The 14,618-nt window shown below is 44.0% G+C and overlaps 1 protein-coding gene across 1 annotated transcript; it reads right to left on the bottom strand.

Moving 5' to 3' along the window:
* Positions 1–11,498: 11,498 nt before the first annotated feature.
* Positions 11,499–12,192, bottom strand: UBL4B (ubiquitin like 4B). Its single transcript, XM_083509903.1, has one exon. It carries the CDS (start codon positions 12,133–12,135, stop codon positions 11,554–11,556), a length of 582 nt encoding a protein of 193 aa, XP_083366029.1. The 5' UTR covers positions 12,136–12,192; the 3' UTR covers positions 11,499–11,553.
* Between the last annotated feature and the right edge of the window lie 2,426 nt (positions 12,193–14,618).

Below are 14,618 nucleotides of genomic sequence, written 5' to 3'. Positions count from 1 at the left end.
GAGAGGAAAGCAGAAGGGAAGAAGCCCAAACCAAGGAACTAGTGCCATCATCAGCTCCTGAAGTGGCACCAATGCCCTGAGGCCGCTTGTCCTTGTTTTGGTGTTTTAAATGGTAAAGCGCCTTTGGCAGAATGGCAGTATTATTCTGAAGGATCCACTAAGCACATTGCATAAAATGATGCAATGTACCGGTAATCACATTCCTAGCCACTCTTACACATTCCACTGCTCGGGTGGCATATCCTCCACTCAAAGTCTATTTTCATCTGGTCATGAGTGTCCCCACCATTGACCTCCATCCCATCTCATTCCTCCCCCTCCCATTAGTGGCAACTGATGGTCTGTTGTCCAGCTGTGAGCTTCTTAATCATTTCCCCCCAGGACTGGAGGACTTCAGTGACCAAGAGCAGGGAGGGAGAGCCAGCTGTGGCAATTGGTTCTGCTGCATGGTGGTGCAATCTTTACTCCCCCACCCCCCCAGAATGGAGGTCTGCTCACTGCCGAAGGGCAGAGAGGGAGAGGCCAAGTTCAGCAGCAATCAACGTAATTAACCACTCATGGTTGACCAAATTCTACCATGACCCACCCAGCAATAAAACACCAAGTCTCACTCTGGCATCACCCCCCAGTCTGCCAGATTCTGTATTGGTTCTATCTGATCCACCACCATCCCCAGGTTCCAGGGGAATGGCACTTTTGACATAAAAAGGTGGCAGCTCTGATTCCAAACTGCTCTGCAAATGACAGCAGAGCTTGTCCATAAGGCAAATATTCTGCTAATATGCTGCCAGTTTCATGCACCAATCAACAAAGGCAGACTATAAGCTTGTGGGTTAAACTTCCTTGTTCACCAAAACCCTAAGGTCCACTTAACTTCAGCCAGATGCACAGTAATAGTGTACATGGAGAGTGGAGTCAACTGCCTGCTGAGCCCCATGAGCCACGAGATAGCCTGCATGTATAAGTACAAATCTACTACTAATTCTAACACCAATCCCGAAAACGGGTCGAAGGCAAACAAAGAACACCTGATTTTTTCAGTCAAGGAACACTGAAGCTAAGAGACAAGTGATTAGCCCAAGGCCAGCCATGGCAGATGATTCTGCTGCGTAGGTGCCATTTTTGTGCATCTAATAACACGCTAACTTCACAAATGTACAAAGTTGCTGTTGTTATTATAATTTAAACACCCTCAGTGTTGTTCTGTACATAACAATATGAGGGCAGTCAATGAAATAACTTTATTTCATCTGTTTTGTAATCTATTAAAAACTGCAGCACCAGGAACCTGGAGAAGGAAGCGAGTTCCTGAGCACTTTGCTTACTCCCCTGGGTTGCTGTCTTTTGATGAGGCAGTTGGTAAGCGCTGCAAGGACTGGGGCAAGTGCCGCCTCCCTGCCTGATGCAGAGCTTGGTGAGAGGGTGCATTCAATCTTGCAACCTCCTGCACGAGCTCCTGACTGGTCAAGGAGCATAAAAGCTCAGCTCAACTGCTCACTGGGGCAGGATATTGCCAACATGTGAAGCTACTGGGCCAAGTTCCAGCTGCTGGTTTTGGTGTATAAAGCCTTTGCAGCTTGGGACCAGGATATGTGAAAGATCACCTCACCCCTTATATACCCAACCAATCACTGCTGTGCCGCTGAAGTCCTCCTGCAGATGCCACATTATCAGGAGGGTCTGCTTCTCACAATTGCGTCTTAGTGCTATCCTTTAGAATTCCCTTCCTGTAAGTATTAGACAGGTGCCATCTCTGTTGTCTTTTCAGCACCTACTTCCAACAAGCCTTTAAGTCAAGATCTTTCCCTGTCTACATCTCTACTGGAATAATGTAAGGACGTTTTTATTGTTATATCAGTTGTTGGTTGCTGCCCTGGGCTCCTTCCTTTGGGTGGAAGGGCAGGATATAAGTTTAATAAACAAATAAATATAAATGCATTTGCACCCATATTGCAATAACCTCAATATGGGTGTCTTTCTTGATGGTGCAGGTATTTAAAAAGAAAAACTGCCTCTGGGTAAAGAATTCATCCAAGCACATAGCACATTGGTGACTCAGTTAGATTTTCATTATCCATTTTATCTGCTGGGCTGGGGATCTATAGATGGTTGTTACCTTTCCTTTTCCCTTCTTTTACCTCCACCCTGCCTGTGCAATAAAGTTATTTATATTTTGACATTTGGCTTCCTTGGTTTTTTAAATGGCAATTTATCAGAATTTTCCCTGTGTGCTTCAGACAGTGGGTTATGTCCCTTGAGACATGTCACAAAATACTGTCAAGTTCTGTGTCTTTGGAGACATAAATCAAATGTTCTCTTCTTGTTTATATTTTTTCTAAAGCAGTGTGGAAGGCAGGAGTCTGAGTTAGGGCAAAGAAACTCCTCAAGAGCTGGACAGTCTTAGGTGTGACAAGAGGTTCGTTCTGTTTGGTGGAAGTCTTTTCTCTCTCTCTCTTTTTGGTGGAAACGGGATTATTTTATAAGTAAGAAAAAGGACCCCACTAAAACATGTTCCAGCAGGCCTATCCCCTTATTTATCCATTGTGCAGAACCTAGCTCATTTAGATGTTTAACAAATTTGTGATTCTGCACTGACAATTTAATGAAGAAAGGCTACCACAGCATTAAAAAGAGAAGCCATCTTTCCTATTGTTTCTCATGTCCTACTGAGCAGAGCAATCCTAGTCCTAGATATGCACTGTAGGAGGGAGCCAGGTGTTACTCTCGGCTGTGGCACTGCTGCTGCTGCTGCTGGTGAGGATCTGCTTCCACAAAAGCTGCTACTGTGCCCACTGATGGCACAAGCTACTGATGATCTAAACCCTGAATAGGGTAGAATGGGGGCAGGACAGGGCTGGCAAGGATCCACTGGATCCTAAGCTGGTCCAGCCTCCAGAGAAGAGTTCAGTCTGCATCTCTCTGCTGTGCAAGCATGGAACTGGCAAAGCAAAAATTAAGAAAATAATATCCGGACACCTCCACTCATCTTTCCCCGTGGGTGGTAAGTTAAAGCAGCAATAACCAGCAATGGGTTAACTCTTTCCCCCTCACCCCCTCCCATCATTTTTCTGCTATAAGCAGTCCCCACCTCAAACTGTTATTTGCTCTGCCAAAGAAAGCTTATGGATACTTCTAAGTCCTCCAGATCCAGATACAACTTTCTGCCTGCTGGATCACATTATTCATATTTTACCTAGGGGATAACAAAATGTTTAAGGTTGGGCTGAATAGATTATGTTCACCTTCTAAGAAAGGGGGCAGAAATGGGTACCTATAGTTAGGGATGGGGGAGAATATTGATTCAGTTCACATTTAGAGGTGAATCCATCAGATTCTCACTTTCCAAAACAAGGCAAGAAACAAAACAGACCTAAACTTTGAAATTTGCACTCATCCAAATTTTGTGATGCAATTACCAACCAACCAGTGTTTGCAAAAAATCAAATATGAGGTTAAAGTGTGCATAAAAAGAATATATTGGTGAAAATAGCAAACAAATATGCATCATATTCAGAAAGAATGTTTGCAAAAATGTGTACATCAGCTAAAATTGCATTCAAAAATGTGTTTATTAGGATAAATTTGCATTAAAATACTGAATAATTTTCATGACGCTTCCCCCCCCCCCAAAGATTGCTGCAGAAATGTGGTGAACTGAATTGGAAAAATGAGAAACCGAGCAACCCAAAATTGGCAGATTCAACCCTGTAATGGGTGATGCCACATCTCGCCTTGTGCTGCCAACAGGCGCTGGCTCCTGCTTCCTATTTGCATGGAAAAAACAAAAAGAAACCTCTTTGTTTAATGATCATAGGTTGCTGTATGGCTTTTCCGTCATGTGTTCATGGAGCAGGCATCAGCAGCTTATGTTCAAAGATGTGGTTTGACCTATGTATTGAGAAATCTGAGTAAGTTTGTGAGAGGATCTCATGATGAAAAAATTAATGTGAATTTTAAACCAGCCTAATCTAAGCTTGCTCAGAGATTGTATAAGCTACCTAGAACCCTTCCTTCTCTGCATTAATTCATAGACTTGGGGGATTTGTATAATGCACGCTTGTAAAGAATAATGCCCTGCCCCACCGGAATCAGCGTGAATATGAAACATGATGCTCAAAGACAGATGTGATTCCATAAATTCACAAACAGCAACCTATAAATAACTTGCTGGTTATGCAGCCGCCCTCCTATGATCCTGATTCTTACATCTTACAGCTGCCATGTGTCTCCATGGTGATAGAATCACATGACCACCAGCCATTCATTCATAGCTGACGGAGAGGGAAGGTAGGATGAGGGCGGGGGGGGGGATAATTTGGAAAAATCAACATTTGGGTCTTTGTGGGAAGGAAAGTCAAAACACAAGGAGATAAAGACTGATCTTGGCAAGTATGGATGCTGACGAGAGAGGATTTTGCAGGCTGATGTTTTAGGAAGCATTAGGAAAGAGGTAGTGTTTTAATAGTAACAAGACTGGGTCAGAGCTGAAGCTGCCGTCTCCTCATCCCATGAGCCCTTTGAGAGTTGTATGCAGCAGGGAAATGCTCAGCAAGCACAGTTTCTTTGGTTACGATGCAGACATCGTGACTGTCTGAGTTTTCTCTAAATTGCGCCTTTTCAGGCTTCAGCTGCCATCTTTAAGACCAGGAAGTTGCCCACCTTGTCAGGTCAGTAACCCATTTAGATGGCTGTCCCAGCAGCAGACACTGCTAGTGCTTTCTGAAGAAGCAAAATGGTAAGTGGATGCCCCAGTGCGCTAGACATTAACACGCTAGGAATGAAATGTTATGCCTCCCTGCTCTGGACCAAAGCCCCTTTTCAATGGTACAGAGAGAAGACTGGAAGCAAGGAAATAGCGTCCCCTTTGGAATCTTCACCATCATGTTATTTTGTCTTTTAGAGATACTGAGGATGCCTTATAAAATGTCAGCGAGAGTTGATAGAGATTATTTTCTTCAGGTTTCAGGTGTTTCTCTCTGAGGTTTCTAGAGGCAAGGGGAATGCCCCCTGAGGCTAGTGTACATGCATGCAGTGCAATACTGGTATGCCGACATACAAAATGAGAAATAATTTGCTGCTACATAAAGGCAAAATGAGGAATCACTTTACACTTGCAACTGGGGTGGTACAGAGAGTTACACTCTGAACATGAGTCATCATGATGCCATTACGGGAATAGCAAGTGCCGATTTATTTGAGAAGCACTAAGCTCAGAAAGATGTAGAAAACAATCGTGTAATGTTACTCTGCATTGACTACACTTCTAATTAATACTGTGCTCTGTTCTAATTTTAGCTGAATGAAAAATGCAATAAGGTTGGGTTTACCCTATGGACAAACTAGGAAGAACTATTCCCTAGGCTAGAGAAAAGAGCCTCTGTCTTTTTTCCCGGAAGTAAATTGCCCCCACCTTTGAATGTCCTGGATTTCTGTAGAGTCTTGTCTGGGGGCTCACTCATTTCTTACACAGGAAAGCCAAAACTACGTTAACTTTCCTGGCAGATTAAAGTGTATCCAGTGAATGTTCCAGTGTGTATCCTGGTCACAATTCCTCACATCATGCATGGTCTGACTTACTTTCCACAATCCTTTTCATGACATAGGGAGCAGATTCTGCAACAAGCATTCACAGGACTAGTTCAGCTTCCCAAAGTTCATTGCAGAGACACATTACTGCTGCTGAAGAAACTATATCATACAGAACGTGACTGCGGGAACAAGCCCTACATTATCAGGGCAGATTTTAGTATGGCAACTTGCATGCAAATGTGGCACTGCCTTGCTCAGGGACTGGAATCTAGTGGCCCTCCAGATGTTCTTAGATTTCAGCACCCACCTTTCCCACACAGCCTGGTCAATAACGAGGGGTGATGGGAGCCCTAGTCCAGCAACATCTGGAATCCACTGGGTTCTCCACCCCTGGCTGGATTAGAGCAAAAGCTCATCTTACCCAGAACCCCAACAAACACAAGTCCAAACACAAACACACACACACACACACACACCCCGCTTCCACTGTCAGAGGAAGTATGTCTCTGCTGGGAATCACAAATAGGGAGAGTGCTGTTGCATTCAGTTCCTGCTCACAGGCTTTCTACATACTTCTGGTTCTTCACTGGGGGTACAGGATGCCAGACTACATGGGTCCTTAGCCTGATCTATGAAATATCTTTTTGAGTTCTTATGTTCAAATGAGAGAGGTAGACACCATCACATCAACTACAGGCTCACAGCTTTTGAATATGATGATCCCATTTTCACTAGCCCTGTGCCAAATCCTGCCTTTAAATTTCCAGATAATCATTATCTCTTGTGAAAGAGGGTGGTTTATCATCTGCCTTTTATCTCGGGGTGAAATTCTAGGAACTTCTAGGTTTAGAAGAGATTGCATTTACTTACAAGTGGGATGGGGAGGACATGAATTAATGTCCTCTTCCATTATAGAACAACCCCTGGATGGTCTGTTGTCTTCCCATCCTGCAGTTCCTCAAAACCATATGCAGGGGCACTTGGGAAGGTTGCAGAGTGCAGACCACCAGGTAGATGATTTGGAGAATGAAAAAACGACACCCAAAGAAATACCCTCCAGCCACCTCAAAAGTAAGTTCAGTGCAGCAAAAGCCCAACACCCCACCTAGGAGAAGTTCCTTATTTATTTATTGATGGAGAATAACTGAAAAACACTGGGAGGCTTTTTTTTGTTTGTTTTTACACAGCGCTAATTCTAATGATTCTGGCTAAAATTCACAAAATATATAAGCCTTCAACTAAACGAAGGGATAGATTTAATGTCAAGCCAATAAGCAAGCCGAGGCAAACAGTCCATAGTTAATTGCAAATAAGCAAGCAAGCTGAAGGATGCAGTTCTGAGCTCCATTCATCAACCAGCTGCAACAACTAATAGGGGGCAGTCAAACATGAACCAGCAGCTGGTCCCTTCAATGCTATCCCTTTCCAGGAACTGCTCCCGGCTTTTATTTCATTGGCTGCCTAGCTGGGGCAGTTAAGCAAAGCAGATGGGGAACTGGTTAGCCAGCCATTTGTACAAAAAGGCTGTACACTGAATGAAATAATTCTGTTCTGGTTCCCAGGATGCTGCCAGAGCCTTCAGAAAAGGATGGAAAAGAAACAATGTTTTAGTAGCTGCAATTTTACTCTCCTGCCCTCACACCCTTTAATCTTCTGCCTAGGTTTGTGCTTCAAAAGGGCAGCTCATGTTTCACAACTGTCATGTGATTTCTTCCCTCAACCCGGGAGTATATTTTAAGCCTCTCCTTGACGTCACACGCTTCTCCATCTCAACAGGACCTTGTTTTGTCGGTTTTCAGGGATTAGACTATTACTGTCCGGCGTGCTCTCGTTCTTCCCATCAGAAGGCAATTAATGCTTGCTAAACTGCAATATGGGCAGATGGAGGGAGGGAGGTGATGTTCTTCTTCACCATTGTCCTTCGGTGGTCATGAAAGCATCATTTCCTCCCGAATCACCCTAAATCAGGACCACACCACAGCAGCGTCTCTCAGCACGTGAAAAAGCAAGTGCTCAGAAGGGTGCTTAAGATCTATATTTAGTCAAACAAAATGACTCTCCCCCATTTCCCTCTATTTCTCCATAACATCTGAATCAGGTGAGGCTGTGCAATTTCATACAAGCACCTTGGTGTATATAGCGCTGGGTAGAACGAGGACCAATAAACTGAGACTGAATCCTGGCAAGAATGGGGCCCAGCGGCGGGTGAGCCGTTTGTGGGTCTGGGTGATAGATCAGTTGGCTGCTCTGGAAAGGACTGTTTTCCCTTAGGATCAGGTATATAGCTTGGAGGTAATCATCACTGGCCACCTCATGAGAAGAGAAGACTCCCTGGAAAAGACCCTGATGTTGGGAAAGATTGAGGGCACTAAGAGAAGGGGACGACAGAGGACGAGATGGTTAGACAGTGTTCTCGAAGCTACCAGCATGAGTTTGACCAAACTGTGGGAGGCAGTGGAAGACAGGAGTGCCTGGCGTGCTCTGGTCCATGGGGTCATGAAGAGTCGGACACGACTAAACGACTAAACAACAACAACAATCATCATTGATCCATCATCACTGCTTGTGTGCCTTTTCTCACCTTTGGCTGGGACGCCAGCAACAACCATTCCTGGACAGGAAAAGCTTGGACACACAGGGGTCTATGCAGCAGTAACCTCAACATTAGCTTACTGCAATGCACTCTATGGGAAACTGCCCTGAGGTCTGGTCAGGAAGCTGAAGCTGGGGTTGAAGGCAGCATCCAGTTAGTGGGGCATCCTGCCACCAGCATACAACAGCCCTGTTTGTTGAGGGGACACTGCCTGGCCAAAGCTCCCACTTTTCGTGCTCCTTATATAGGCACAGATGCAGACATATTAGCCCCAGTGTTGGTTATATTACTGACAGATTTTCCTCTCCCTCAGTCCTTTTTATGCGTTTCATCTCATTAAACAATTCCACCTTCCACGGCTGCCTCAAACTTCATTCCTTTGGCTTTGGTGTTTACAAACAGAATTACTACTGCATGCTAATTAAGCACTTGGTTACTGCCAATTTAATTTTACCCCAAAGGAATGTTTGGTGGTTTGATGGGAACTGTGGAGGGCAGAGTGCCTACAACGCTGTTATTAGACCAGTGGTGCATGGTGCTGAGCTTGATTGTTTCAATGCCTAGGAAAAGCTCAATGCACAGCACTCTTGCTGTAACAGCCAATATTACATAAATATGCGTTCTACGGCTTCTTCCCATATTACTTTTCCATATATGAAAAATTAATTTCCATGTAGCAGGGGTGGGAAGCCTGTGATCCTCCAGATTCACCTCTTGTCAGTCCCAGCTCCCATCAGCCCTAGCCAGCTTGGCCAAGGGTCAGGAATGAGGGCAGCTGGAGTCAGAGAACATCTGGGTGGCAATCGCACAATACAGGAAAAGGTGTGCATTTTGTAATGTATAGAGAAGGTGGATTCATGGGCTGGTCAGTCATGACAGACATGCATGTACCTGTTGCAAAAATGACACTCAGGCAACCCTTTATATATTACCAAAGGGACACTTTTTCTACATGGGCATTAATTTTCTCTTATGAAAAAACATAAAATAATAATACCCTAGGGTGGGAGACAAACTATGGTTCTGCAAACATAGCTTCTCTTTTTTCCAGTACTTAGTAGTAGTAGTAGTAATAATAATAGTAATAGTAGTAGATCATCCTCCATCTGTAGATCTCAGGGTGGTTTGATGACTTCTGCAGTCACTGAGTGATGAGAATCAAAAAGAATAATGTTTTCTTGATTCTCTTCAGCAATCAATGTTTGGTCAAGCTCAAATGTTGTCCAAAGTGTGGTGGCTGCAGACTTCATCAAGCACTGAATCACTTCAGACAAACTATGGCTTGTTCTTTGATCTGAATAGCTCTGTTGGAGCTGCTGGCACATATTACACCTTTGATTCAACATCTATACCTGAGCCTGGCTCTAATTATGGTCCATCACACTTTCTAAGATAGACTAAATTTACCATATATATGCCAGGTAAGAACTGCAAGGAGACAAGGAGGTATTCTCCATGTCTATCTCTCAGCTGTGGAATATCCTTCCCCTTACATGAACATAGCCCAAAGGCAATGTAAAACTATTTTTTTAAAAAAGGTTGGCTTTGGCTGACAAGAGATGTGGTGGCATGAAGGTACCATTTTAACATTTGTAGGGTTTTATGTTTAAAGTATGTCCCTCCCCATGAGACAATTTGATGCTATGCACATGTGAATCACAAAGTCAGACGAGACCTGAGGTCACCGAGTCCAACCTGTTGCCTCAATGTAACATCTATAATGCAGGATGCAATTACAGCATCCGTGAGAGATCCAGGCCCTGCTCAAATTCCTCTAGCAAAAGATAGCCAGCCGCCCCCCTCCCCAGCCGCCCACTTCTTGAGGCAGTCTGTTCCGTTGTAGAACAGTTCTTACTGTTAGGGTGTTTCTCCTCATTTTTATGCAAGATCTGCTTCACTGCAATTTCCACCCATTGGCTCTGGTCCTGCCCTCTGGAGCAACAGAGAATAAGTCTGTTCCACTCTCTGCATGGCAACCTTTTAGATGTTTGAAGACAGAGATCTCATCTCCACAGCAGGGTGTAGCACTCTTCATAAGTCTGGTGCTTTAATTGCCCCACTCCCTCTGTAGTGAAATGTCAGTTTTAATCTCCAGTTCTGAAAACATTCCTTCACTTCTGCTGAGTTCTTGGGTAGTTATCTCAGCGGAGGAACACAATGACAAGTTGGGAACCATGTCAAAACGAGCATTTCAGAAGCAGCTTGCTGATACCAGCTTAGTATATGTGAAGAAACAACAACCCACTACTAATTGGGAGACTGCTTTCTTGGGAAGTGGAGTGGAATAGCTCTACTCGGAGGTAGGGGAACAGTCACTTTTCATGAGAATCCAATACATTTACTGGGGGAAGCATGTAAAATAGATCCTGGGAATGGTTCTTCAACTGTTTGCTTCAGCTCCAGCACAAAATTGGGAAGCTGCCACAGAAATGCTTGAGTTCCTGCCTGTGGTCCTGGGAAGCCAGCCAGCCATATGCTCCCATATGACACACTGACTTTAAGAAAATAATGTTTGATTCAATGTACAGAGAGATGGCGTACAAGGACAAACCATGACAATTGTCCATCTCAACCAAGGCTGTCAGGCTCAACCAGTTCATGTAGTCTTGCTAGAGATCTTCTGCTTTTTGGACACCAGTATTTTAAATAGCCATGCCAAAGATGGAACCAAGGACCATGTACTGTAACTGGATACAAGCCTAGTGTGATGGTGGTGGTGGAGGAGATAAACCTATGATAGAGCCAGGTCTGAAACAGGGAGACTGCTTTCATAGGTGTTTTTGCACCTCCCTCAGAATGCCCCATATATGGTGATTTTTCAGGGTGTGGCTCCCCCCCAAAAAAACCTATTCATGGGAGAAGACAGAATATATCAACCTGCTGCCAAGACAATGGTGCTGATGCGTCCTGCCTTGCTGTGCTGTCAGACAATTAAATGGCCAGTGCAATATGATAATACAGGGATCATTGAGGCAATGCAGGCTTCCTTCATTCAAGAGTGAGTGTAATTAGGGCTTCATTTGGCCTTAGGAATATTGGACATTGCCAGCTCTGATTTGCTGTGTGGTGCCATGACATCACCACACTAGGAACAAGGCAGTCAGTTAGCTGGGATCACACAGCCAGAAATGAGATGCCCGGGGGGGTGGGGGAATGGCACCAAAGCAGCAGTCAGTAGGGGTAAATGCATTCAGGGGCTGTTCAGTGAACTTTTCTCCTTCCCCAAGGATTCCCTTTCATGCCAAAACTGTTTGCCTGTGAAAAATCTGGCACAGCACTAGTTTCAATAGCAACTGAAGCTCTGGTCCTTTTAAAAATGGCCATCTTCATTTACTAAACCTCCTTCCTCCTTGGTACATAAAGACACAGCTCCATGTTCCATACACCACCACTATTTTAATTTTCGCTTAGACCTCTCTAAATAAGTCTACTCAAGAGTTCTTCCAGCACCACCTTCCTCCTAGCATTTCTTGTGGCTCAGTCTGGGTCGCTTTATCCTTCCTGGATTCAGACACTGGGGCTGTGGGGTGCCCCTCTTGCTGGGGGAGCTCACCTGTAGCCACCAGTTCACCTTCACCTTCCTCAGGACTTAGGAGGTCCCCGGCTAACTCTTCGATGCTTTCCAGGCTCAGCAAGCCAAGACCTTTGTAGTAGTCGTTCAGCACCCGCTCGAGAACCCTCACTGCGTCGGAAGTTCTGAAATGTTTCTCCAGGACTTGCGAGAGTCGATACCACACTGAGTGGGGCTGGGCAGCGGTCGGCTTTGAGGGCTCCTCAGGATGAGTTTGCTCAGGTTTTTTAATCACCAGATAGAGGATGGACTCTGGGCCAATGAGATAGTCTGATAATTTGTGCTCCCCCTCCAGCACTTTCCCCTGGAACAACAGGGTCTGCTGGTTCTCAGGGACATTGAGCTCTTCACACACCAGGCTTTTCACCAGAGAGATCCTCTCCTCGCCAGACACCTGAAGGCGGCACTGCTGCCCAAGCAGCCTCTTCACTGTGAGCAGCATTGCCTTGCTCAATGGGCTAGTAAATCAAGCCCTGCCTGAATGAGGGAATGGGAAGGGACAAAGAGGAAGCCAGCGATTGGCTGATTTTCCTCTGATGTCACAATTCTACCAGGGCCAGTCACTGTGAACTTTAGGTGTTGAACAAAGGGGGGAAGTTTGGATGGGGGATAATTTCAATTCAGATTGCACTTTGATATGATCACTCCCTAATTTGCACTTCCTGATACAGCACGAACTGAAATCGACATTCTTTGAAATTCACACTTCTCTGCATTTTGCAATGCGGTGAAATGATATGTGCCAAAATATATAAACATTAGGGGAAAGTGTGCATAGAAATGCACAATGTTAGTGAAGTGAGCATACAAAAATGTGTATATTGGGGAATGTTGCACACAAAACACTACATCTGGAGAAATGTGTACTAAAATGCTAAGTTGCCTCTGAGCCAAAGGAGCAGCCTGAGTGTGCCTTGTCTGCACTCCAAGTATTATTAGATGAATCAATTCGTCTCTCAAAAACTGCTTATGCATTCCAATCATCAATACACAATCTCTGGGCCTTTGCCTTTGTAGAAAACAAAGCAACTGAGGAGCAGGATCCATTTGATATTAGGAACGCAAGGAGAGCCCTGTTCAATCAGGCCAAAAGCTCTTCATTCCATCGTCTTGTTCTCATAGTGACCAACTAAATACCTATGAGAAGTCCATAAGCAGGACATGAGTCAAAGAGTACTCTCCCCACTTGTGATTCCCAGCATCTGGTATTTAGAGACATACTGCCTCCAACAGTGGAGGAAGAACAAAGCCATTGTGGTTAGTAGACACTGATAGCCTTATGCTCCAAGAGTCTGTCTAATCTTCTTATAAAAGCCATCCAAGTTGGGGACCATTACTACATCTTCTGGGTGTTTTCATTATGGACTCTGTGAAGCTCTTTCCTTTGTCTGTCCTGAATTTTCCAACATTGAACTTCACTGAATGACTCTAGGTTTCAGTATTATATAGGAGAAAAACTTAGCTATCCACTTTCTTCATCCCATGAACAAACTTTTACACCTCTAGAATGTTCCTCCTTGTCTTTTTCTGAAACTAAAAAGCCTCAAATGTTATATACTCCTACTATGGAGTTGCTCCAGCCCCTAGATCATTTTGGTTACCCTTTTCTAAGCCTTGTCCAGCTTTACAATATCCTTTTTGAGGTGAGGCAACCAGAACTGTTCACAGTATTTCAAGTGTGGTTGCACAATAGATTTGTATAACAACATTATATTTGCAGTTTTATACTGTACTATGTGACATAATATTTTTTGCTCCAATAGGTATCACTTTACACTTGCTTGCATTGAATTGCACTTACCATTTTACTGCACATTCTCTTGTATTAATAGTGTATTTTTATCTTTATAGTAAGTTACCTTAGGTATTTTGTAAAAAGGTAGACTATAAATCTTCATAATAAATAGAATAAACTCGCTGTCTCATTTCCAGAAAGGGGAACTGTTTCTTATCTAATTACACTGCTATGAGACTCTTCTCATTTTTCAGCAAGGAAAACCATAGTCTGAGCAGCTTAGAAAAATTTCACTTCGTATGCTATTAGAACAATTCTTCTAGACACATTTCAGAAAGATTAGAGATTAGAGAACAGAAAAGGCATAAAACTGTTCATTGCCATTTTAAATTATTTCTGTTGAGAGATGCCCTGAGGTGTTGTTGGTTTTTTTTTTTTTTGAGGAATAAGTAGGAGTAAATAATAAAAAATGGGGGTATCTAAAGTAACGCTGAGTAACATAACCCTCCAGCACAAGGATTTCCACTTGGCACAATCAGATCTCCCCTCTCTTCCCCTTGTGTGCCCCTTAAATATGTTCTAGGGCAGGCTTCCTCAACCTCAGCCCTCCAGATGTTTTTTGCCTACAACTCCCATGATCCCTAGCTAGCAGGACCAGTAGTCGGGGATGATGGGAATTGTAGTCTCGAAACATCTGGCGGGCCGAGGTTGAGGAAGCCTGTTCTAGGGGTTCCTGCAACCCCTTCAGGGCATGTGCAGGGGATAAGTAGAAATCCTTGTGATGACGGGACATGTTAGCTGGATACTGTCCACAGTTTGCAATTCCTTACTTTACCACAGAGCTTTCCAAACTGTGTGTTGCGACACATTAGTGTGTCGGCTGCAGTGTGTAGGTGTGTCACGTGAATGCTCCCCAAACTGCTCCTGAGGCTAAAAAGAGGTTAAGTTTAACCTCTGGTTTGCTAGTAAAACAATTACTGTGTTGTGAAATGATGCAAAATAAATTTACTGCATCGTGAAGTGATACCTGTCTAAAAAGGGTGTCACCGACATAAAAAATTTGGAAAGCTCTCTTCTACCTGGTTAGAGTCTCCTATTAAAACTTTAAGTAATAAACAAATCTACTACTGCAAGGGGATCGTGCTGGAAGGGATCTTAACTGCCTGCATTCCTGGATCAATTCTGTGGAA

Source organism: Podarcis liolepis (genome assembly GCF_965112155.1).
Source record: "Podarcis liolepis genome assembly, chromosome: 6".
NCBI lineage: Eukaryota > Metazoa > Chordata > Lepidosauria > Squamata > Lacertidae > Podarcis > Podarcis liolepis.
This window is presented reverse-complemented; position numbering and strand designations above follow the sequence as displayed.